The 25,470-nt window shown below is 41.7% G+C and overlaps 1 protein-coding gene across 6 annotated transcripts in view; it reads left to right on the top strand.

The window, feature by feature from the left end:
- Positions 1-25,470, top strand: part of STOX2 (storkhead box 2) — a 264,051-nt gene that overhangs the window by 233,490 nt on the left and 5,091 nt on the right. For all 6 annotated transcript variants that reach the window (XR_012803430.1, XM_075610523.1, XM_075610537.1 and 3 more), the window contains exon 3: positions 8,503-10,759. Coding sequence is in view for 5 of the 6 variants with exons in the window: in XM_075610523.1 (XP_075466638.1) it covers positions 8,503-10,759 (2,257 nt within the window). In the remaining variant the exon portion in view is untranslated. The remainder of the gene's footprint in view (positions 1-8,502; positions 10,760-25,470) is intronic.

Raw genomic sequence — 25,470 nt, 5'->3', positions numbered from 1 at the left:
AGTGTGCAGTGTGTGTGCAGTGTGGCAGTGTGAGCAATGAGCAGTGTGTGTGCAGTGAGTGTGTGCAGTGTGCAAAAAAAAAAATGTAAAAAAATTTTTTTAAAAAAATTTTTTTTTTTTTTTTTTTTTTTTTTTTAAAAAAAAACGGGAGCCACGGGAAAACCGCGTTATAACCGAATCGCGGTATAACGAGGCGCGTTATAACGGGGTTTAGCTGTACCTACCTTGTGATACCAGATATTTCATTTAAAGTGGCAATCGAAGTGGCACTTATTAAAACAAAAACATATTTTTTATTTGATATGTAGCCTTTGATTACCTGTATTAAAAATTAATTACCTAAGCTGTCGATCAATTAGTTCCCCCATGATCGATCAGCAAAGATCCTGCTTCCCAGGGTTCACTAAATGGCTGCCTTTCAGTTTCAATCAGTCCTTCAGTCAGTGTAACTCAGCAGCTATAATATGCCCTTATGTTACTAAGGTAACATTATCTATTGTTACAGTTTGCAGCTCAAACTGCTGGGAATATTGGCAACACATTATCACAAACAGGAAAGTGGTACAAAGATCTTGCACTGCTGGGGAGGTGGCTAAAACCTGCTATAGAAATCATAGTATGCTCAGTATATTAAAACTCATTAAAAATGGCATTAAGAGTTGAATAATAATATAACAAAAAAAAATGCAGAAAGTATTTCCTAATCCAGCGCTGTGCAAACTTTTGCAGCTGCGGCCCCCTTCTTGGGAGCCGCAGCGTTCGCGCCCCCCTCCCCCGAAGACACGGCTTTAAATGACGTTGGGGGTCATTTGACGCGCGTTGCCATGGTGACGCGTGACGTCACATGACCCACCCACCCCGCCTTGTTGCCATGGCAATGCGTCGCTGAAGACCCGGCTGCCCGTAGGTATGTGAGGTTACGGAGGCCTCACACCTCCCCCGGCATGAAATGAAATGCCTGGGGGAAGAGCGCGGTGCCTCTGTAAAAGCCCGCGGCCCCCCCCTGCAAATTGTCCTGCGCCCCCCAGTTTGCGCACCGCTCACCTAATCCTACAGAACTGATTTATTTAAAAAAACATATTTATGATATTGCTTGAATTGCTCCTTTAACGCTGCAGTTTAAGTAATATCATACATGTGTATTTTTTTTTTTAAATAAATCAGTTCTGTACTATGAGAACATACTTGAAGCATTTAAAAAAAATTAAAATAAACAATTTTAGAAATGTTTAATGTATTCTAATGTATCAAGCATTTTTGTTCATATAGCAACCATTTACAAAGTCACATCCCCTTCCTCTGAAACAGCATCAACTTTTTGAGCTCTGCCCTCTCCAGCAGTGAACCAATTGAATCTAGTGCCTGCCTGGTCACATGATCTTCCCCACATATATTTGGCTGTCAGTGCAGCAGAAGATTACCCAAGATGCATTTAGAGAACCCCCTGCCAAATCTTCAGTGATCGATTGCAGGAGAATGGATCAATCAGCAACCTAGTTAATTACTTGTCAGTGTGTAGATTGTATTGATGCACATATTGAATGAAAAAAACTTTTTAAAAAAAATAACAGCTTGAATTGCAGCTTTAAAATGTGTAGCATGACGAGTGCAAAGTACATTATTCTCTCAGAAGAAACATCTGCTACATTTCCATCCTTTTCACAAAAAAAAGGTATAAAAATCAGAATTGGTTATTTGCACAAACAATTGAAAATACAAAAGAGCGAATGACGAACATTGATTGCTTTCTTCTCTTTAAAGAGACAACCCTTTTCTGTTTCATGCTTGGTTAGGTAATTGTTTCCAAAAAATAAATATTGCCGTCCAACAACATGAAGAAATTGCCAGTCCAATAACAAATTTGTGAGGGCATTATAGGATGTGTACTTAATGTGAAGGGTGTGACCTTTGATCCCGTGCATCACACCAAACACATGCAGACATCCTTTCATTGTAATCACATTGTTTACACAAGATTTTGACAATCTTGCTCAGTTAAGGAAATAGTTCATATGTATATTGGTTTTAGTATTTCTATTAACAAAAAATAAAAAAAATCAGTCCAACATTAGATATAGAAATAGTGGTTGAGACATTTAACTGTTCAATGTCAGAGTGCTTTCTCCCATTCATATTCTTACCCATCCTCTCATTATAATACTAAAGCTTCCACGCCACCTGTATTATTTTTGTTAGGGAAAGAAGGAGCAAAGAGCTTGTTTTACGCTGTTGGATCTAAGAATAACGCCTTTCTAAGATCTCTAGTGAAACAGAATGCTGAATGTGACCGTCATGGTTTTGGCTGTAGTAGGTGTCTGAGATGTCCCCGAAATATTTTGTTTTGAGTCTTTTGGAAACCATTCACAAGGCAAATTATCTTCTTTTAATAATGTTGGTCTCTATGTATGTTCTTTTCGACATAATCACAAACGTATGCAACAGTGAGAAAATGCATCTTCCACTAACTAGGTTCACCTTGGGTCAGCGTTCCTTGTGAGCAACAAACAAGACATAATTTTCTTCAGTCTGGAAGCTCAGTGTCAGGCGCAGCACACTCTCTTGAGATGCAGAAAACGTACATGTCTGATGATTCAGTGTCCAGACAGCTTCTGCTTTTGAATTATTAAAGAACTACATAATCTTAAGTAACAGTGTTGCTCCTGTTATGCAGTATTTTAAAGACCAGGATCTGTAACACCAGGGTTTTCCCTGCAGCCAATATATATTTTTAGAAAAAGGGTGAAACAAAAAAGACTGCAAATGCAAATGCATGTTAGGAGAAAAAAATCCACTTTGGAGAAATCGTTAAACTGCGAATCGGGTACAACTGTATAGCGCGTGTCTTTTGTGTGTTATGTTTAGACTGGTAGTGCTAGACATCCATCTCTACTATAAAGTTCTTTCAGCCTTTTGGACCCTTTATTGTGCCAAAAACCTATAGTGTTCATATAGTTACATAGTAGATGAGGTTGAAAAAGACATCAGCCCATAAAGTTCAACTCATTTAGATGACAGATACTTATCCTATATTTGTATCTACAGTATTTTGATCCAGAGGAAGGCAAATAAAAAAACCTAGTGAAACATTATCCAGTGATGTCGCATAAGGGGAAAAAATAAATTGGATTTCTCCCTGGATCAACATTCTTCCCATGTTTACTTATTTATATCCCTTTCCTTTCTAAAACGATGTTCAACTTTTCTTTTTTTAAGATATCTATTATATTTGCCATCACAGTATCCATGATGGGTAATGAATTCCACATTAACTGCCCTTACTGTAAAGAACCCTTTCCTTTGTTGCTGGTGAAATCTACTTTCCTCCAACCTTAAGTGATGACCCCATGTACTTTTTACTGCCCTTGTGATGAATACAGCTCAACCCCATTACAACACGGTCCTTGGGGTCCACAGGTCCTTGCGCAGCAAAATGTAGGTTTAAAATTCGGGAACCATGCTCAGACCGCGTTCTAACGGATCGCGCTATAACGGGGTTGAGCTGTAGTTCTTTTGAAAGCTCCTTGAATTGACCCCTAATATATTTGTTTATAGTTATTATATCCCCTCTTAGACGCCTCTTTTCTAATGTAAACCAATGTAATTTAGCTAGCCTCTCCTCATAAGTCAGATTTTTCATCCCCTTTATTAATTTGGTAGCTCTTCTCTGCACTTTTTCCAGTTCCATAATGTCATTTTTATGAAGTGGTGCCAAACATTGTACTCTATTTTCAAAGTGTGGTCTAACTAATGCTTTATACTGTTGCATAATTATGCTTGATTCCCTTACATCTATACCCTGTTTAATGCAAGATAAGATCTTATTTGCCTTTGCAGCTGCTGCCTGACATTGGGCACTATTGCTATGCCTACTGTCTACAAGCACTCCCAAATCCTTCACCATCAAGGATGTGACAGTACGGACACACAGGAGCAGATAGCCAACCACCGCAGCTAACAGGGAGCAAACTCCCGCCACATCCGATGACACACACGGAGGTGACAAGCTGCACCCAGGGGCCGCAGTGGAAACGTGAATAACGTAACTGTACCAGTAGAAAGCGGCTTCCAGAGTGAGGAGGGGTCAAAGGCAGGCACAGTTTCAGGCAGACAAACAGGACTTCAGACAGGCACGGGTCGTTAACGGGAGATACAGTAGAGGCAACGTTTATTCTAACATTTGCCGTAAACTAGCCGGGTTACATTCTGGGTATGTGCTGGGTATGTTCTGGGCTAGTTTGAGGCACGTTTAAGGCATTTCTGCATTGACTAACGACCCATAGGATTAACACAGCAGGAATCCCTGGCAGTCCAATTCAGTTTGAATGGGACTGTCAGGGACCCCCGCTGTTAATCTGATAGGCCATTAATCAATGCAGAAATGCTGGGGCTAGTTTAAGGAAAGTTTAAGGCATGTATTCAGAATGTACCTGGGTGTTTCCTGGGTTTTTTGGGGAATTGCCACTGGTTTTTGTTCGAATAAGAGTTGCCGCTACTGTACAGCATAGAGAGAAGGGTCCAAATAGCAAGGGGGAAAGTTCAGCAAGGAACAAGTAAACAGGGCAAGCGGCAACAAACAGGAAGCAACCCGTTGCAGCAGCAAGGTGGAAAGGCAGCACAGGGTTTAAATAGGCCCAACCAGGAAATACGTCTGCAGGGCAACAGGTTTAAACCCTGTAAAAACTGAAGCGGGCCGAAAGATGAATATCTTGAAGTTTAAAAATTGTCTGCTCAAGAGGTTTGAGCAAATCGTGTTGTCTAACTTTCCAAAGGTAGTCAATAGTGTTTTGATTTCTTTAATAATTGTCTTTTGAACCTGAAAGGTGAATATTTTGCCTTTCCTGTATGATTTTAGGGATGTCTTCCTGAGATAGTAACTTGTCTTGGGTAAGTGCCATCCTTCATTTATGCTGGGGATGAGCTCAGGTCTAGTTTGTAATGAGGGTTCTTCGACTAGTGGTGCTCTGATTGGCTCTCAGGTGTATTGGGAGGTCTGACGGATTGGTCAGGTACGCATAAATAATACAGCCATCATTGAGACTAGCCACTCTTTGATAAAGTGCTTGATGTGTGAAATGCATTAGAGCAGTGGTTCCCAACTCCAGTCCTCAAGGACCACTAACAGTGCAGGTTTTAAGGCAATCCTCTCATTAGCACAGGTGGCCCAATCACTGTGACTGAACCATCTGTGCTCAAGCCGGGGTATCCTTAAAACCTGCACTGTTACTGGTCTTTGAGGACTGGGGTTGGGAACCACTGCATTAGAGGACTTTCTTTGTGTGACAGCAATGTTGCAAGCGATTCCTTTTTTTAGCATAAACCTACCTTTTTATCAGCAATTCCTGTCTGGTTCGCCATTGTTTTTTCTCTCGGAGCGGTGCTCTCCATGTTCCTGCCATCCAGGTCATCAATCTTTGCTGATTTTAGAGATGTCTTCCTGAGATAGTGACTTGTCTTGGGTAAGTGCCATCCTTCATTTATGCTGGTGAAGAGCTCAGGTATAGTTTGTAATGAGGGTTGTTACTTAAAGTATATTAACTGATTAGAAGTAATTAGTTTGACCTCTCACATTGCCTTACATTTTGTAGGTGGACCTGGTATATTTAGTCCCGTTTAGTTCCAATACTTTTAAAACCAATATGCCCTAAAAAATTGGGACAGCCCTTTTTTCTATATTTGGTGCACAAAACAAGATGACTACGCTTTTGGATTTGGACCATCACAAAAGCTGATAGAAAAGAATAAGGATCCTACTTTGCACAAAATATGAATTGGGATCATTGGCGCAGGGAAATGGCCCTCTTTCTATGTCATTTGGCGGTATTGCTCACGGACCTCTTGTTTTCACTCTGTGTCCTCTTTCTTTACCACATTTTGTATCTCTCAGTATGTACAGTATGTCCATCATGTCACACTCAACTCCTCTTTTTGATCAAGAAGCACCTCTCAACCTTAGTGGCCAGCCCTTAGTTTGTGAGGAAAGTGCAGGAGGATGACAGAAGGAGGTTTTTTTTTATTTTCTTCTTCTTTAAAGTCACAAGGAAAGTTCCTACATATGTACAGTATACCAAAGTTAATAGCTAAATTGGTTCCATATTTTATGTGACATAGGTAGTATGATACCTTTAATTGGGCCAACAACTAATTTCCAATGTACTGTATATAAGCTTTTAAACTTTGTAGAGTTCTTCAGGTGGATGGTAGAATAGGTAATAGAGAAATGAGAAGTGGATTTTTTCCCCAGAAGCCTGAATTGGAGTGCAAAGCAGGGATTACAAACCTACATAGACAATTTTTAAACCAAATATACTTTTGATGTACATGAATGCATATTGATTTGTTAAATTAACATGCATAAACCTCCTGATGGATTTTAGCACAAAGGGAACAAAATTAGCTTTATATTGTTATGTAAAATGTTTAAACTAGACACTATAAAAGTACTGTGGGTAAAAAGTTAAAACAACTGCACTTTTGGAAGGGGACAAAGTTTCAGATCTGCATGCACACACCCAAAAATTGTTGTGGTACTGTACTGTATGCACCAGAAGCTGAGAGCAGACTGGGGCAGTGTGAGTCATATATAAAATCTCCGTAGACTCTTTTTAAATGTTTGAATAAAATATTGCAAAATATCCGAGTTGTCATGTTCTGTTTAGATTAAGCAAAATGTAAGAGTAGAACCTTTTGGATGTGATAAGTCCCGTTCATATCAGCATTGCAAGAAAATCCTCACTTCTTAATTCACTTTTTTGAACTGCAATAAAATAGGCATAGAAGTATAGCAGGCACTCCAGGTTTTGTGAATAAATAGCAAAAGTTGAATACACAGGTCAATGTTTTGGTTCCCTCTGGAGAAAGGCTTCAAACGTTGAATGGCCGAATGACCGGAGCATGTATGTAAAGCGAAAAGGTACTTAAAGTGAAGCACTACCCTTTTCCCACTTATCGATGCATGTACAGGCATACCCCGGTTTAAGGACACTCACTTTAAGTACACTCGCGAGTAAGTACATCTCGCTCAATAGGCAAACGGCAGCTCACGCATGCGCCAGTCAGCACGTCCTGAACAGCAATACCGGCGCCCTACCTGTACCGAAGCTGTGCGCAAGCGGGGAGACTATAGAGCCTGTTACACATGCGTTATTTACATGAGTTATGCACATATAGGAGGATTGCAATACAGTACATGCATCGATAAGTGGGAAAAAGGTAGTGCTTCACTTTAAGTACATTTTCGCTTTACATACATGCTCCGGTCCCATTGCGTACGTTAATGTGGGGTATGCCTGTACTGTACTGCAATCGTCATATACGTGCATAACTGATGTAAATAACACATTTGTAACAGGCTCTATAGTCTCCCCGCTTGCGCACAGCTTCGGTACAGGTAGGGAGCTGGTATTGCTGTTCAGGACGTGGTGACAGGCGCATGCGCAAGCTGCCTTTGCCTATTGGGCGATATGTCCTTACTCGCGAGTGCACTTAAAGTGAGTGTCCTTAAACCGGGGTATGCCTGTACTCAATATGGGAGCCTCTCTGCTTGCCAAACTCCCACTCCACTTATATGACCCATAGCTATTTCATCTCAGAGTATCCCGAGTCCCCTTTGTGACAGAGAATATTCCTCTGGCTCCTAGAGGAATCGTTCATCCCCAGCCTTGCCATTCCTGCCATGATGCCCTCAGTATCTTCACTCAATCTAGCAAATCTATTGGGTTGGGTCAGCTCAGAACTGGCCCGTCTAATCCTCTTCTCCCTGCTTCGCCTCCTTTTTTGTTTCCAACAGTTTTTATTTGTTTTTTGATTAACATAAAGGTGGATACAGAATAAAGAAAAGGAAAAGGGTGTGGGGTACAAAAAAACTCCAACATAATCAAATCAACAGTACACTTAACAAATAATACTAATATCTTTAACAAAACTAATAGAAAACAACAAAAAGTATATAGGGGAGGGATAAGGGATGGGGGGGGGGGGGGGACAAGAGAATTAGTAGCAATAACCTCAGTAATTTTCCTGATTCTTTGGTTTTGTTATATAGTTTGGTTTAAAACTTTTGAACAATTTTTCCCATTATAGAAACATATTTTTAATGATTAATTTTTAGTATCTTCCAATTTCTTTAAATTTGTATATCTTGTACTGATGCTATATCTTCTGGAAAGGCACTCAGCCAGGGATTCCAGATTTTTTCAAATTTCTCTATGGTGTTATTCATAAATGGCGTCAGTTTTTCCATTTCTAGAACATGTCGTGCCTTTTCCTGAAAGACCTGATAGGATGGTATATTTATTGTGCATCTAGCTGTGATAACAAATGTGCACTTGATTTGTTTGTTGCATATGATACATTAGGCACAGGTTTCTCCAAAAGTTGCGGAAGGTTTGCATTTTGTGCCTTTTTTACTACATCTTCTATTTTAACTGTTATATGAAACAAATATATTAATGTTATTGTTACTATTGGCTAATTAATTCATATCTTGTTCTATCTTTTATTCAGGTGTTCCAACCCCAAGTCCTGAAATCCTACGGCACACACTCAACATGCTTGTGCGAGAGAGGAAGATCTACCCTACTCCCGATGGATACTTTATAGTGACCCCACAGACGTATTTCATAACCCCATCCCTTATAAGGACTAACAGTAAATGGTACCACTTAGATGAGAGGATACCTGACCGGTCTCAGTGTACCTCTCCACAACCAGGAACTATAACACCCTCCCCTTCAGGATGTGTTAGGGACAGAACTCTCTCCAAAAACCACTGCGACTCTTGTCATTGCTGCAGAGAAGATATGCATAGTATTCATGCATCAACCCTACAAAGGAAGTCTGCAAAAGACTGCAAGGACTCATATTGTCCCCCCTCCATATGCCAGATTCCCCCTACTGAGAAAAGCAAAAGTACCATAAATTATTCCTATAAAACAGAAACCCTCACAAAACCTAAAGATGGGGAAAAGCCATCTAAAAAGTTTGGTCTGAAATTGTTTAGGCTAAGTTTTAAAAAGGACAAAACAAAACAGCTGGCCAATTTTTCAGCACAGTTTCCTCCTGAAGAATGGCCTCTAAGGGATGAAGACACCCCGACCACTATACCCCGGGAAGTTGAGATGGAGATCATTAGACGAATCAACCCAGATTTGACAGTGGAAAATGTCGTAAGGCACACTGCACTGATGAAAAAACTTGAAGAAGAAAAATCTCAGAGAAGCAAAGCTGGGTCATCAGCCCATCATAGTGGGAGGAGCAGAAGAAGTAGAACTCACAGAAAAACCCATGGAAAATCTCGGTCGCACAGCAAGACAAGGGCTTCCAAAGGTGACCCTTCTGATGGTTCCCACCTAGACATACCTGGAGAAAGAGAGTACGAGTTCTATCATCCTCGGAATCGGTCGCCCAGGGAGGGTTGTTTTATCATGGAACGCAAAGGAGAGAATTTTGTTGTGCACAGCAATCCAAACATGATTGAGTCCCACTTTCCGGTTACACCAGAATGGGATGTCTCTGGTGAACTGGCCAAAAGGAGAACTGAAATGCCTTTTCCTGAGCCCTCAAGAGGGAGTGCCCACTCCAAGGTCCATCGAAGTCACAGCCATACACAGGATAGAAGGTCAAGGAATGAAAGATCAAATAAAGCCAAGGAAAGATCTAGGTCAATGGAAAACTCTAAGGGACCTTTAAGTAGTGCTTCTTTAGGTACACCAGAAGATCTGATTGAAGGCTGCAGCCTTGATGACAAAACTCCAAGCCAGTCTTACATTGATGACAGTACCTTAAGACCATTTCATACCTTGAGTCATCAAAGAACACTAGTCTACAAAGACCAATGCATACCTGAATTATCTAGTGGTGGTGCAGAAACTCCTAAATCATGTAGCTTAATAGAACAAGGGAAACTTCCAGAGACTTTATCCTCTTACAGTGAACTAAATTCTTGCCTCAAAAAAACAGCAGATGACTATTTTCAGTGTAACACATCTAGTGAAACAATCCTCACTGCTCCTTCGCCTCTAGGAAAGAATAAAGAGGAAATTGATATACCAAGTCTTTCAGAAGGCTTGAAAAGACTTTCTCCCTCTGATAAGCCACAGCAACACATAGCCAGAGAACAAGGTGAATACAAAGAAGAGTCACCGAAACGTCCAAGTAGTGTTCTGTCGGTTGCTGCTTCTGGCCAAAACCCTGAGGTGATCCCAAATGGGCGATTGGTGCCACATCACAATGCAGAATCCAGCAGCCTAGACAAAAGGAAAGAAATATTCAGCAAAGATACCCTATTCAAACCTTTGCGCAATAGCCTGTCTGTGAACAGTTTTCATAAATCCGGTGTAACTTTGCTGAAATCACAAAAAAAGTCTTCTCCTGAAACACTGCCCGCGAGCGCTGAGAACTTTGAGCAACCTATTACCACCTCAGTTACCCCAACCCTTTCTGTCTCACCAAGGCCACAGGAGTCGATGGGTAACCAAGAAGCCTCTTTTGATTACTACAACGTCTCTGAAGATGACGAGTCCGAGGAAGGGACACAAAAGACGGCAGAGGAGGAAAAGAACAGAGACGACGTGGGAACGATGCAGTGGCTGCTACAGCGGGAGAAGGAAAGGGATCTGCAAAGGAAGTTCGAGAAGAACCTTACACTTCTGAATCCAAAGGAAACTGAAAATGGCAGCAGCCAGAGAGCCACGCATTCGGCTCGTCTGGACAGCATGGACAGTAGCAGCATCACTGTAGACAGTGGATTTAACTCGCCACGGTAAGAGGCTATAGCAGTCACTTGAGTGTAGTGCATATTTTCTACATGTGCAAAATATTTGGTCTGTATGAAATGCACAGAAGTTTAAAGCAGCATTTGTGGAACATTCCACAACCCCCTAAAAATGAACAATCTACTATACAAAGGAATAATTTGTATGGCTAAGCACTACCAGCCGTTGGGCTTCTCCATGCTAAAAACAGACATAGAGAAAAGTATTAGGGCTTCTTGTGAATAGATTGTATATAATTCCCTCGTTGGAATTTGCAGTGGGTTGGAAGGTAGCATGAGTAATCACTACAGAATAAGCATTTGAAGATGGATATGCTCCCCATAATGTATTTGTTTTAGTAGTTGACCTCATCACTACCAGAGAACCTGCTATGCATGTCAAGCCCCTCTGGCACGAAAGGGGTTAATGTAAGAAGGTATGTGTGGAGCTAGAATTTTATAGAGATACTCAGTATCTAGATGCAAGTGCACCATGTTCATCTTCAGAGGTATTGTACAAATGTTTCCCCTTAAACCAATAATCTTACCTTAACCTTTTCCATACTGGCCAAACATGGTGTGAGTTTCTATTGACTCAAGTCCGACTTTTACCCCCAAGTAAAAACCACTTGGCAAATGTTCAACTTTTCATTTATTTTCTATTGTCATTTATTTGTGTAACACCAACATATTCCATTAGGCTTTAGATTAGGGGAGGGGAAAAAAAGACTGCTCCATATTGTGTAATGAGTACATGACATAAAACTCAGGTTTCAAATATTCATATTTGGTGTCGTGGTTTCATCAATAAATACATGTTTTCTCGTTTAAACATAGTGTAATAACATTGCACTTTTAAGATATCAGAGAAAATAAAGCATTATGGTTGGATTTAGAAATAATACAGGATGAAATTAGCAGATAACCAATCGAGAACAAACCAAGCAAGTAAAAGTGCAACTTATTTTACTCTGCTGTAAAATTAATTTTTCCTTAAGCATTTCCATGTTTTTTTTATTTTTATTTTATTTATTACTTTCCTTTTATACTTGACACATGTTTGTGTTTGGAAGTTTATTGGAAGTATATAATATGGCTGATATTTAAGGCATAATGCCTTTGCTAACTACTGCAACGTTTGTTACACTTTCATACCCCTCTATGGAGCAAGACGAGAGATGTTCATCTATGTCATTGCGTGTACTACATAAATTTCTAAAAAAAAATAATGGCCAGTGAACGGCCATCTTATATGGTTGCATTGTTTGCTTTCCATTTTTCCATCCTTTTCTATTTTGTAACTTTGAATATATTTGCAAAAGGATCCCGTAGTGATGCACGCAACCTCTCAGACTAATATACAATCAAATATAACTTTTAATAGTTCAATGTGAAAAGTATCAAGGAGAGGACTGATATATTTTAAAAACTAATTAAATTGTTAGCTGTGACTGTGTCAGAACACACTTGAGACGGAGAAAGGTCACTGATAGTGTAAGGTTCTGGGCTCATAGAAACGCATGTGAATGTTGACGATGGGATCCTTTTGCAAGTAAATTCACTGTGACCAGTTCCCAAATAGCACACCTCTATTAACAGTTCGTATTACTAGCTGAGCAGGCACTCTTCTCACTACTATATTTTGTAACTTTGCCTTGGTCATTGCAACATTGGAAGTGCAGCAGCATTTTTTCCACAGTGCCGAATTATACCCAGGCAGCATGTACATACTGTATATTCCACAGGCTTCTCTGTGTGTCTAATGTTAGGCTTTCAGACCTCATTGTCAAAGGTTATTATAAACCTTTCTGTGCCACTGGGGCCTTTTAGTATTTTGCTGCCCAATATATTGTCAGTCCTACTGGCAGTATAGAAGTTGATACTTTTCCCATCAATTTTATTGATTGTTTTCTACAGTTTTGTTTAGCACTTTAATGCAACAGTAATGAATGTTGCTAAGAGTGACAGCACTTTAAGCAATTGCATATTTGGCTCCAGTGCAATATATTTTTGCCCCTCGGACAGCAAAGGGTTTTCTCCATTTTAATGCTGCCGGGTTTTAGGTATTTTGTAGAGCGATCAAAGCAAAGAAAGCCACCTGGCAGAAAATAGGTTAAACCCTTCAGATATGTAAGCAATAAGAAGTGATAAAAGCTATGAAAATGAAAGGCTCAGCAGACAAAGTATGGAAATGCAAAGAGAACACATCCCTTCACCCTAAAGTTGTCTTTCCCCCCCCCCCCCCCCGTATTTTCTAACCTGACATTTCACCAATGTTCAACAGTTCTCAGCTTTTGGAGCTCCCTGTTCCAGAGTTACTTAGTTTTGTCCACTAGTAAAATAAATTAAATCCAAAAGATAATACAATGCTACAACATTGGGGGAAGGTGTGAGCAAAAACTGTGCGCAACTCTGGCACCAGGTTGCAGGAGCTAAAAATAGCATGACCTGGACTACCCCTTACTTCAATGGGCTGTAAGGTTGCACGGTGGTTGTCTTCCAGCTACAAGGTGTTTTATGGCCTCTTGGTAAATAAGACCCGTACGCTTATGTACTTTGTGCCTAAACCAGGTGCAAATAAAAAGTCTCCTGCTTCAATTTGCAATTTCCACAAAATGTATTATAATGTACGTAATTTTTTTAATCTCTGTCGCTGATCTTTTATACACAGCCTCAGGTCTGTTAGAGATAAAGGAAAGAGGTGCCAGTAACGGAAGTGAACTTTATATATCCCATTCTAATATCGCCCCGAAGTATGGTTGGGTACCCAAAACAAATTCTCAAGATAATGATATTAAGAAATGTATTGTGATAACGATTTTTATCAGAATAAATATCTGTCTGGTAGAAAGACATTCACTTTTAATTAATGTTCTGAAAATAAATCATTTGGAAGGTATTGAGTTTTAATGTTTGCAAGTTTAATAGGTGTTTTTAAATAAAGTACATTGAATTGGGAATGTTGCCCAATTCTACTGCAAGGCATTGAAAATAGTTGCAGGCCCCCTTGGCAGCAAAAGGGTTAAGAGCATTACTTGTTTTGAGGGAGACTATTTTAACCCTTTAATTCTCAGAGGGCCTACAATGAGTTGCAGGTTTCCGGGGCATCGATGGTGACAATAGAGTATTGCCTTCATTAATTTTGGTTGTCTTCCTCCACTGTCCGCCAAACTATGGGATTATTTTGTACAGGTATTGAAGATGGTTCAATTTGTGACGAGAGGGGCTGCAAAATTTGTAATCTTTCGTTTTTTTTAAACCCTAATACAGCTTTCTGGGTTATAGTTCTCCAGAAAACAGTAATGGCTTAAACATTGCAGTCATATTCTGCCTTTCTTCATATAAAGACGTGCCTTTATTTAGTGGATGTGGTAGTGGACACTTTTTGATGGCACAGGGAAATGTGGAATAACACTGATTTATTATCCATGAAGCTAAATTTCAACCTCATTTTTTATCAACATTATGATCTGTTTTAATTGCCTGTATACTCCTGATAAATCACAGTACAATACTTATTTTTAATGTAAAGCTTTTTGTCCAATGAGTAGGGTTAATGCATTTAAAGAAAAAAACATTTGCAAATTTAACATGACCGTAACATTGTTTTTCGTTGATTAATATTTTAATAAACATTCAACATTAATACATTCAACTTCCAATGGCTCTTTCATAGATAACACAGAACATTGCAACCATTGCCTATTTTATTGTGCCTTTCTCGGCCATTATGCCCTCAAAGCTAGCACAATAATGACTTGCAGCCAGGAGTGGACAAAAATATGGGAGCCAGACTGAATTTGTAGGAGCCAGAGTTCGGCCCCTGTGTGTGTGTGAGACAAATACACACATACAGTGACACTGGCATACACACACAAACTCCCCCCCCCCCCCCTCCTCTCCTCGTGCCTTGATTTCCCCCCCGTTTACGTCAAACTCCGCCACACCGTGCGACTGACCTGGCCATCTGTGGCCGGTCACGGCAGTGACTGATTGGTTAGTCAGCACTGCAACACAGTCGCCAGTAGTGAATTTTTAAGTGCCCAGGATTTTTTGACGCTGCTCACCCTTTTTGCATTCAGATTCCTTCCATTCTCATGTTGCTTCTCCCACCAGCCAACTTTTATTACGGTCATTTCCCAAGCTCATTGCTGTCTGGCAATACATTTTCAATTAAGAGATTATTCTTCTAATAAACTATAGCTTTGAGATTTTACATAACATCTTAAATTATAAAATGTGGTATGACGTTACCCATTTTGTTGAGTCAAAAATAATTTTTTTGGATTGGCAAATATACCCTTTTTGTATCGTAGCGTAATTAAGATTCTTGTATAAAGCTCACACGAGAAAATCCACAAAGCAAGGCCATATAATATGGAAGTGACAGCTTTTGTTTAAACAAGTCTTACTTTCTCAGTTGGAATTTCAAATGCCCCAACCAAAGATTTATTCTCCAGTTAATCAGAGGATGGAAGCTGATGCAGCTGATAAATTCACTATTTCTGTTCCCTTAGAGAAAAACGGAGCCTTTCTACTACGCTGATTTAAAAACCTTGGAGGCCCATGTCCTGGTCTTTGGGTCATCATTGCAGAATAATGGGGGCTGTTATATTTTCATAGCCACCATGTTCATTTATTTAAAAGTTCAATAATACCTTCAAAGGGTTGTCTTGCGTCTTTATAAAGTAGACTGTTCTAATATCCTGGGAGACCATTTCAAATATGCGTTTTTGAGGAAGGGTTCGTTGCTGTTTTTGAGAGCCCTTACTGGAACATACAGCTCTAATTTTTCTGTTCCAACATGGCCAGACTGAACATGATCTGGCACCACTAGTTTCTTTTGGAATCAGTGTTTTATCCTTTAATCTAAAAATGGCAGCTCACCATTCCTATAAAAACAAACGACATAGGTGGAGATTGACGAACCCCCGGGATGGGCGGACGCACTGCGTTCCCTCATAGAGTGCCATTGACTTGAGCAGTTAACATGGCGTCGCGGAACATTAACCTGGTAGGGATTCTCCCCTAGGGAGGTTTTTTTTGTAAAAATATTTAAGGGCACAAATTTCCCTCTCTGCCACCCCCTATTTTTTTTTATTTACCAGCTTATTTACCGTCTCCGGTGCTGAACTACATTAGCCGGTCAACCCTGGTTTCTGAGATACTGGTGACTTCCTGGTATTTAAATCCCCTGCATCATGCAGGCCAATCGGAAGCTGCAATGAATGACGTTTGGGCTTTCTATTCATGCACAGGAGATCTAAACCTCCATTTTGTTTTCCTTAGGGGGAGGGGGCTGCAAAACTATACCTTCAGTAGTTAGTACCTCAAGAACCAGGGTGTCCCCAGAGCTGAAAAAAAGCTTGTTTAGTTCTGAGGTCATCCTGGTTCCCATCCGTGTTAAAGCAAAAATGGGGGTGAGTTTAATAAAAAAGAAGTGCACAGGTTGGGTGCTGATTTGAAATATGTATTACAAATAAAGTTGCATTGAGATATCTGCTGTTAAAATATGTCCTGGGATCTACAGTAATATAGAGTGACAAACCTTGCTAGGAAGATACTTAGGCCGCGCTTATAGTTGTGGATGACGCGACGTCGCCCAAAAACAAATGCATTTCCGCCACCGCGTGCGCTTATAGTAAGTGCGACGGCGATGGAGCAACATCACCGTCGCGAAAACTGGTAACCGGCAATATTTGATTTTTCAATGACTGTCGCCTCATGTGACGGCCCTTGAACCAATCAAATGTCAGGAAACCCGCGAGTCACCGTCGAGTCACCGTCGCCATCGACGGCACTATAGGCACGGCCTAAGTAGCTATAATTACATGTGCCTGTGAAGCAGGAGGAATGCAGAGGAACATGTCCTTTATAAATCTTCGCAAAAGATTTTAGGTTGACAATATTGAGGGGGGAAGTCTGGCTTTACTAGTGTACTCAGTGACTTCTATACCTCCCCAAACACCCCTTTATACAACACGGGGAGAGATACATGTGACCAAAAGAACACACCTGAGATACCTAAGAAACGAGACTGAAAGCTGGTGGGTTTATGTTCCTTGTGTAACTGGCCCAGAGAAAAAGATCTGCTTTTACAAGGACACCCATCTCTGGGAATCCCACAGTATTAACTCCGTTCCAGTGCTGGATTCTTAAAGATGTAATCCTACCTAGGACACAGTATACTAATGCCAGTGACATATTTAAGAAGTTATATCTGGATGATTAAACAAAAGAGATACCGGCGCCTAATGAGTCCAAAATTAATGGAATCCTGGATATCCAGTAGAAATAGTTCCAGTTCCAAGGAAATTAACAGTCTCTGTATCTTGGGGTATTCAGATATGACTTGATGCAGTGGAAGTAGAAAATGCAATGAAAAAATAAATATTTAGTGCAACACAGTTAAACAATTTATACAGACATAATTGCAACTGGCTGACATACACAGACAAAACAAACAGACACAACTAGACAAACAACACTTAAGCAAAGCTAATGATAAAAGTTATTTATTAAACTAGATGATAAAAAGGACAAATGGCTAACAGACCGCTCCGGTGGGTTAAAACCTAGATAACACTCACAGGACGGCTGCTGGTAATTCGCATAGTACCAATGGGGGCTGGTGACCGCGTGTGGGGGATCCGCTGGGTGCCTCAGACGCCTTGTATTCCTTCTGCGTCTCTCTACTGGCAAAAACCGGAAGTGACGCCGTCCTCGTGGCGGACCGGAAATGACGTTGCCGGATGTGACGTCGGAACCTGGCAATCTCCAGGGGAAGATACAGGAAACGGCGATCTGCACCTCCTTGCCCCACAGTCGTTGGAAGAATGCACTCAGCGCTTGTACTGCTTGTAAATATAAGCCACCAAATGTCCTATATATAGATAAAAAATGCCCTGCGCGTTTCGTGCGTCTAAACACACTTCCTCAGGGGATATGAAGTGATGGCAGTGATGCTGGTTTATATACCCTCAAACTTTGCTCCGATTGGTCTGTCAGTCAGTGCAATCATGGGTGTAGCGGTCACCAGCCCCCATTGGTACTATGCGAATTACCAGCAGCCGTCCTGTGAGTGTTATCTAGGTTTTAACCCACCGAAGCGGTCTGTTAGCCATTTGTCCTTTTTATCATTTAGTTTAATAAATAACTTTTATCATTAGCTTTGCTTAAGTGTTGTTTGTCTAGTTGTGTCTGTTTGTTTTGTCTGTCTATGTCAGCCAGTTGCAATTATGTCTGTATAAATTGTTTAACTGTGTTGCACTAAATATTTATTTTTTCATTGCATGTTCTACTTCCACTGCATCAAGTCATATCTGAATACCCCAAGATACAGAGACTGTTGATTTCCTTGGAACTGGAACTATTTCTACTGGATATCCAGGATTCCATTAATTTTGGACTCATTAGGCGCCGGTATCTCTTTTGTTTATTTGCTGTTTATTCTGATTGTACTGTCAGGTTACCACCAGGCTGCCTTGCAACCATAGGGCTCACCCTTAGAGTAGGGTCAATTGTTTGTAATCCCCATTAGCGCTATTATACATCACTCCCCTTTCCTATATCTGGGTGATTGATATCTTTTACCAAAATCTGACGCGTATCACAATCTGCACAGCCAGAGTCCCTCCTTCCCACTTACCCTTATCTTTCTCTGATAAGGACAGGGTGAGAAAGGGTAATGACGATACTTGATTAACAAACTCTTCCCCTTTCAAAGAAATTCAACTTGTACTTATTTCCCAAAAATATGCTGGGAACACAGTTAGATTTGTTTAGGGAAGCTAATTTTACTGTTACATTCTTGAAAATGTTGTTTTCTGGATGGCCAAGTGGGACTTCACCTTTAACCTATTCAGTGCCGGAGAGTCTAAGTGTACAGACTCTCTGGCACTTCCTCATCACGTGACCACTCTTTGGAGCGATCACGTGATGCGGCTTCTGTTCCGACCGTCGGTCCGGATGTGACAGAGGGGGGAGGCTGTGTAGTGTAGTACGCATGTTGGAGCGCCAAACGCGGACAGCCCCTAAAAAACGAGGAAGGGGCAATGACGTGCATCATAAGGACCCCAGGGGTAGCACTTTTTTGGACGTACTTCATACGTCATTATGGCACCGAAGGGGTTAAGCTAATCGTTCAGCTTAACAATACGGTGACAGTATACTAGCTGACTAACCTAATGCATTCTAGCAACCTGTCTGAGAATGTTGTGACTGACAGGTGTAAGTTGTAAAAGGTAAGATTTCTTTTTACATGAGCAATGTGAAAAAGCAGAGATGTGATCACAGCTGCTGCATTCTGTATACTACAGTCCTGAAATTCCCTGAAGATGACATGCGTGCAAAGTTGTTACCTCATTTGGTCGTGGTCTACCCTTGTATCACAGTTTGATGGATATAAAAAAAAATGTTCAAGTGCGCTGACTTAATTTCCCTTTAAAGCTGCCATGCATCTTCCCCCCGTGCACAGGAAAATAAAACGTTATAATGCAATAAACAGTATGATTGCACCCTTGCTATGCACTTAAGCAGATTTTCCTTGATGATTGACTTTTGTAACATTGCATTGCCAAACCCATTTTGCAGCCTAGTGATGCCATTCAGGTACAATTTGTAAGCCTTGTGTGATGTATGGACGTGAAATGCAGTGTATTTCTCGCTAACCTGGCACTGAAGGGGTATACGATATGCATTCTATATTGCAGTGTTTTGCAACTATTCCGTTTGGTGATCATTAATCCCATACTCCGAGGGGGGGGGGGGGAAACTGTCCTGGGCACGGCTGTTGGAAGTTGGGCCCGGCCAGGTGTCGGGCCCAACATCCAGTCCCGGCTGCTCAACGTCTGGTGCTTGCCAGGCCGCAGCTCTACACCCTGCATTGGGCCTCTGCCCTCTTGTTGCCCGACCTCTTGTGTAGGCCCCACCCCCACGTGCCTGAATATTCTGTATCCGTGTTAGGTTATCCTTCCCCCCCCCCCCCCACCTCACCCCCAAGGTAAGGTGTGTTTGTGTGTTTTTATTATGTTTATGGGGGGTTATTATGTGGGGAGGGTGTGTGAGGCAGGGAGATTGTAGGGTGGGGGTCTTATGTGTATAGGGGGAGGTGGAGTTGTGTATGGAGGGCCGGTTTATATATGGGAGGGGCGTTTATTATGTGTTTGGGGGGCAGTTATGTGTTTGGAAGGGTTGTGTACAGTATTGGGGAGGGGGGGTTATGTGTATTGGGAAGGGGATTGTGTATTGGGGGAAGGGTTATTGAGGGTGGTGGTGTGGGACAGAGAGAGGGGGTCTCGCAAGGCCACCGTCCCTGAAGGAGGAGCTTAGTGGAAACTCTAGTCCTGGGCCCTGGACATGCTGTCTGCAGCCTTGCCCGTATTTAGAGGGTCAGGATGTGGATTTAGTGAAGAGAATAGGAGTTAAACAAGCGTGTCCATGCAATCTTTCTGGATACTGCGATACTTGAAGGGGTTACACTCCCTGAACTGGATGCAGGGTGCAGCGATTCTCCACGCTCTAGGAGAGAGATTGATGCAGCAAACCTAACTGCTATAAATACCTGTTCCTCTATTAGTGCAGGTGAGAGAAATCCAAACTATTGTGAACTCTGGTCTGGATTTCCCATCCACCAGCCTCAGTAACTGTGAAACTGTGGGATGGATCACATTTACACTCTGGTTGCACTTTCTGATCTAAATCGGACAGAAAGCTGCCTAATATCCTATGTAACCATGTATATATTCTCCAAATAGAAGATAGACATGGAATGGACCCAATGGAATCAAGAATGAAATTAACTATATCTAAAATGAAACACGTGATTAAAGACTACACAGTCCTTAACCGTTTTGACACAAGGAGCGATGACCGATTGGTTTTCTGTAAATTGCATCAATGCGAAGTTGAAAAGCAGAAAACTGATTAACAAGACAAAAATAGTCGACCTCAACAACGTCTTGAATAACATCAGACAATTTCAACAAGAACTGAGAAATGGCGTCAGCTTGCTTGAAATGCATTGAGACACTTTAACGAATAATTATAAAGATTGTAGTTGAAAGCGCAAAAAAAAGCTGGTGGGATCGCTAAAAAACAAACGGATAAAAAAAAAATCTCTCTCGAGACAAAACAATTAATGAGGAAACTACAGGAAATTAAACAATACCAAGACACAAGAATAAGAATTGAATATGCTGAGGTGAGCAAGACAATCTGCAAATGTACAACTAAAGATGTAAGAACATTTAACTGTGACATGGTGAAGAAAACTATCGAAGATAAAAGCTTCAAGTAGTCAAAGCAGCGACTTGTGGTTGGGAAGAAGCAAATAATTGCACTGAAACAAGATAATGAATCAACAATAAAAGACAGTGTACTTTATCATAAAGAGTGTTGAGAACTTCTACATGATATTGAATTGGAACACAGGGAATAATCCACCAGATGACAAGCGAGAAGAAACCACCAATGATATACCATGCATCTTTCCAGAAGTGGCAAAAGCAATAAAAAATCCATGAAAGATTAGGAATGCTCCCGGGAAAGATGGAATTACAACTGAAATATAGAAAAAGGCTTGGGAAGAAGTAGAAAGAGATCTGGCAAAACTCTTTACATGCTGCTTGAAGAAAAGGTAAATTCCAGAACAGTACTGCCATAGTTATTCTCATCCACAAAAAAAAAGTGTGTGGCACCGAGCACGCGCATTTTAAGTGAAACTTCTTTGTGTTTTGTCACAGAAATTGTATTTGTGATGGTGACGTTTTTAATTAAAAATCAAAACACAATTTGTGCAGAAATGCAAAAAGTTTGACTTAGAACGCATGTGCGCGGCACATATTCCCTGTTTTACCTATTTGCACTTCTATATGTACAGTAACTGAATTCCTTGTGTGTGCGCGTGTTTCTGTGTGCGTGTGTGTCTTTGTGTGTGTGTCTCTGTATGCGTGTGCGCAGGCGCGCCCAGCCGGCGCCTACTGCGCAGGCGCGCCCAGCCGGTGCCGGCAGCCGGCAGCAATGGCTCCTGCGCATGCGCGCCGAGGGCGGGAGGCCTCCGCATACACCAGCTGCCATAATGGCCTCGTCTGCCAGCAGTGACATCACTTCCGGGTCTGCACTTCCATCTCCATCACAGCGATTTACTCCAAGGGAAATGTTCATTTGGTAGGTGCCAGCAAAGAAGTTTCACTTCAAAAAAGACAAAGAAGGACTCGAGCTACAGACCAATCGGTCTACTTCCAATCTACTTCCAATCACTTACAGGATGTTTACTGCTTACAAAGATACTCACTAATCTGCTGGAACAGAGCCTGGACTTTGACCAGCCTAGACAACAAGTTGATTTCGCATCGGATACAGCAGTGGATCAAATTAAGTTGTATAAGAATTGATTTCCCAAAGTAATGAATACGATCTACCACTGATTTTAGGATTCATAGATTACAAAAAAGCATTTGATTCTGTCAACACCTCAGCTGTCTTAGATGCATTAAGAAGACCGTGTGGAAGAAGCATACATTGATAATACGAAGAAAATGTATGAGATGAGAAATGTATGTGTGAGAAATGTACCACATCAGCCATTGGATTACATAATGCTACAAGCAAGATAAGGATAAGCATGGGAGTGTGCATCAGGGAGACCCCCATGTCACCAAAGCTTCACACAGCAACACTTTAAGAATCGTTTAAGCCATTAGATTGGGGGAAAATAAGCGATCAATCAATGGTGAATATTTGAGTATCCTTCGATTTTCTAGAAGACATTGGGTGTTTTTTTTGCCTCAAGTCCAGAAGACCTCCAGCAACAAATTGAAGAACTCGCCGAAGCAAGTAAGAATATGGGCCTCCATATGAATCTCAGCAGGAATAAAGTGATGCTCAACTATGTCTACCTTGGCGTTCAAATAAACTTGCATGGGGAACATTTTGAATTAAATCAATAGGAAATTGAAGCTGGGATGTAGGGCATTTGGAAGAAACAAGACTATGTTTAGGGAACCTTCCACTGTGCCTCAAGAGGAAAGTTTTCAACCAGCTTGTTCTGTCTGTGCTCACGTATGGATGGGAAACTTAGACCTTATTGTAACCCTAAATGGAAAAGATAATTCAACGCAAAGAAGAATGGTGGGATGTATGCTGGCTATTACCCAAAGAGTGTAGAGAAATGCAGAGCACAGCCGGAGACAGGCAAAAATCAGGCAAAAGATGAATGAATAAAAATCCAGGGCAACGCTAGTATGGAGATCAATTTATTGCAAGCTGAAGCAGGATGGTGAAGGTAGATGAAACGCACCTACGCCATCCTGCTTGAGCATGCAATAAATTGATCTCTATACTAGAGTTGCCCAGGATGTTTATCCATTCATCTTTTGCCTGATTTTTGGCTGTGCTCTGCATTTCTCTACAGTGTTTGGACCTCCTCTTCTACAGACTACACGCCCTTCATGTCTTGGATTGATGCAACAAACTGACAGGTAACAGATTCAACGGCCAGTGTTGCCTTGTCACGTTATGAACCTCATTTTGTAACACTGGATTGGGAATTTATCACTGTGTGGTTCTTTGTGGGTGGTCAAGTGAACACCATTTATGCTATACATTGGAGATCCATTAAACATCCAGGAACTTGAGAAAAAGAAAATCTATATGACATATAGAGAAGAAAAGATTTTTTTCTTTAATAGAGCCACATATGATTTCTTGAGCACCATCTTGCATACCACGTGTGCTGTATTACCCAAAGAGATAGGAAAAATAATGTATGGGTTCAATACAAAATAAGTCTGTGACAAGATCACGAGGGTGAAGAAATGAAAATGGCAGTGGACCCGACATATCACAATTAGAAATTATCATCGTTGGACAAAGATTGTGCTCTACCGGATTCCAAGAGAGATTTATAAGACCAAGATGATGACCAAAAGTAAGATGGGTAGATGAAATCAGAATATTTATTGGAGTAACATGGAGAAGAGCAGCTTGCAACCGCAGTACCTCGAAGAGCTTTGGGAAGGCCGTTATCCAGCAGTGACGAGGGCTAAGGATGAGAGCGAGATATATAAATATGTATCAAACGTTGCTAACAAAACAATAGGATCAGTCCAATAATGTGGGTATATTAACTCCTGATGTCTGTTGGCTGATTCTTGATAGAGGAAACCCCTCAGTCTCCTCAAAAAGATTCCTGAATGTAGTGGGATGCGAACCCTCTAGTGCTGGCTTCCCTCCTTGTCACTTGGTGCCAGTGAGAGCCTGATGACGTCACTGCCTCTGTGTCTCCATGCCAGCGTGTGTGTGTGGGAGGACAGCACAGCTGATCCTCTCTCCCTGCAAACTCTACGTGTTTCACAGCACTTTCACTGCTTACAAGGAGGGTAACCGGCCCCAAACACACCGCATAGATTGTGCAGACTGTCAGCGGGCAAGCTGTACAAACTTCCAGCTACAAGCCTGCACCGGAACAGAGCCTACGAAGCCTCCCTGCCATAGGACTTAACTGCAGATAAGCACTTTCAGACAGTCCCATTTAGTGCAGTTTTTTTTTATTGATTTTATATTCTGTTTAGGGTTGTGTTATTAAAGCTTGGCATCTTTATGATGTTTGTAACCCATGCGCTTCTATCCCACTACATATACACACACACGCACATATATGTAGCCAGGTCTCCCTCTTATCTCCAGGCTGCGAAGGGCCGCCATGTCAGGGAGGCTCGCGCATGCGTAGCAGACACCCGGTGGGCATTACAAGCTCGCGCATGCGCAGTGCCAGGCAGAGTATGGTGGCCCATAGGAATAGGCTGAGGGAGGGGACTACAAACCCTAGCAACCTACAGGGCGGCTATACATGTGTTGCACGGGGACCAATAGGGCTCCTGGAAACACAGAGGGAGAAGTAGATACATTTGGTGCCAAGGGACACCACGCCACTCGTGATCCAGAGAGAGAGGGTGAAAGTACTGTCCAGGGAGCAGTGCTCCCCTGGACTAGGCCAGATTTCCCCAGGTCCAAGGTAGATTCCCTGAGTGACTGTAGTTGGTGTATGCTGCAGGGAAGGCCTTAGATAGGGACCCGTTCCCAGTAGTGTCAGTAAGAGGCCTCAGCTACAGGACCTTACCTCTAAAGGTGAAGTGCGGCCTGCTGCTCGTGAGCAAAGCAAGGACACTCCTTCCTATCTTAAAGGGGTACACTCCAGCTGGAAGCCCCTCCAGGGGCATCAGCCCAAGGATTCACTCAGCAGAGGAGCCGGTTTATTGCGGTGTAGGACCACGTCATGGATCCACGGAGTCTCCCACTAAGTTGACCTGGTCTGGGCTAAGACCAGGGAGGTATTATACACGTGCACCAACGGGCCCCAACACACAAAGGGATGTGCGCTATCCCACACATACTCTTTGGGGGAGGGACGAGCTTGTTAACACTACCGGGATAAGTGCCCAGGTACTCCAGTATTTTGGGAGTTCCACCCGGGAGGTGCTATTGGTTGGGGAAGGCCTTGCAGGGGCATGTTATATTGGATGGTATATAATATATATATATATATATATATATATATATATATATATTCATATGTGCTTAGTAAACACTGTTATAATATACCTGTGTGTATATTGGTTCCAGTGAGGGGCTCCTCCCACTACGCTGGGTGGAGGCGCTGCACCGAGATGATAAGTATACCCCAGGCTCCCAGTGGCGGAGGCTCAGACCTCCTGGTAGCC

The sequence above is a fragment of the Ascaphus truei genome, chromosome 1 (genome assembly GCF_040206685.1).
Source record: "Ascaphus truei isolate aAscTru1 chromosome 1, aAscTru1.hap1, whole genome shotgun sequence".
NCBI lineage: Eukaryota > Metazoa > Chordata > Amphibia > Anura > Ascaphidae > Ascaphus > Ascaphus truei.
The sequence above is the reverse complement of the archived record's forward strand: the minus strand, read 5'-3'. Positions and strand labels throughout refer to the sequence as shown.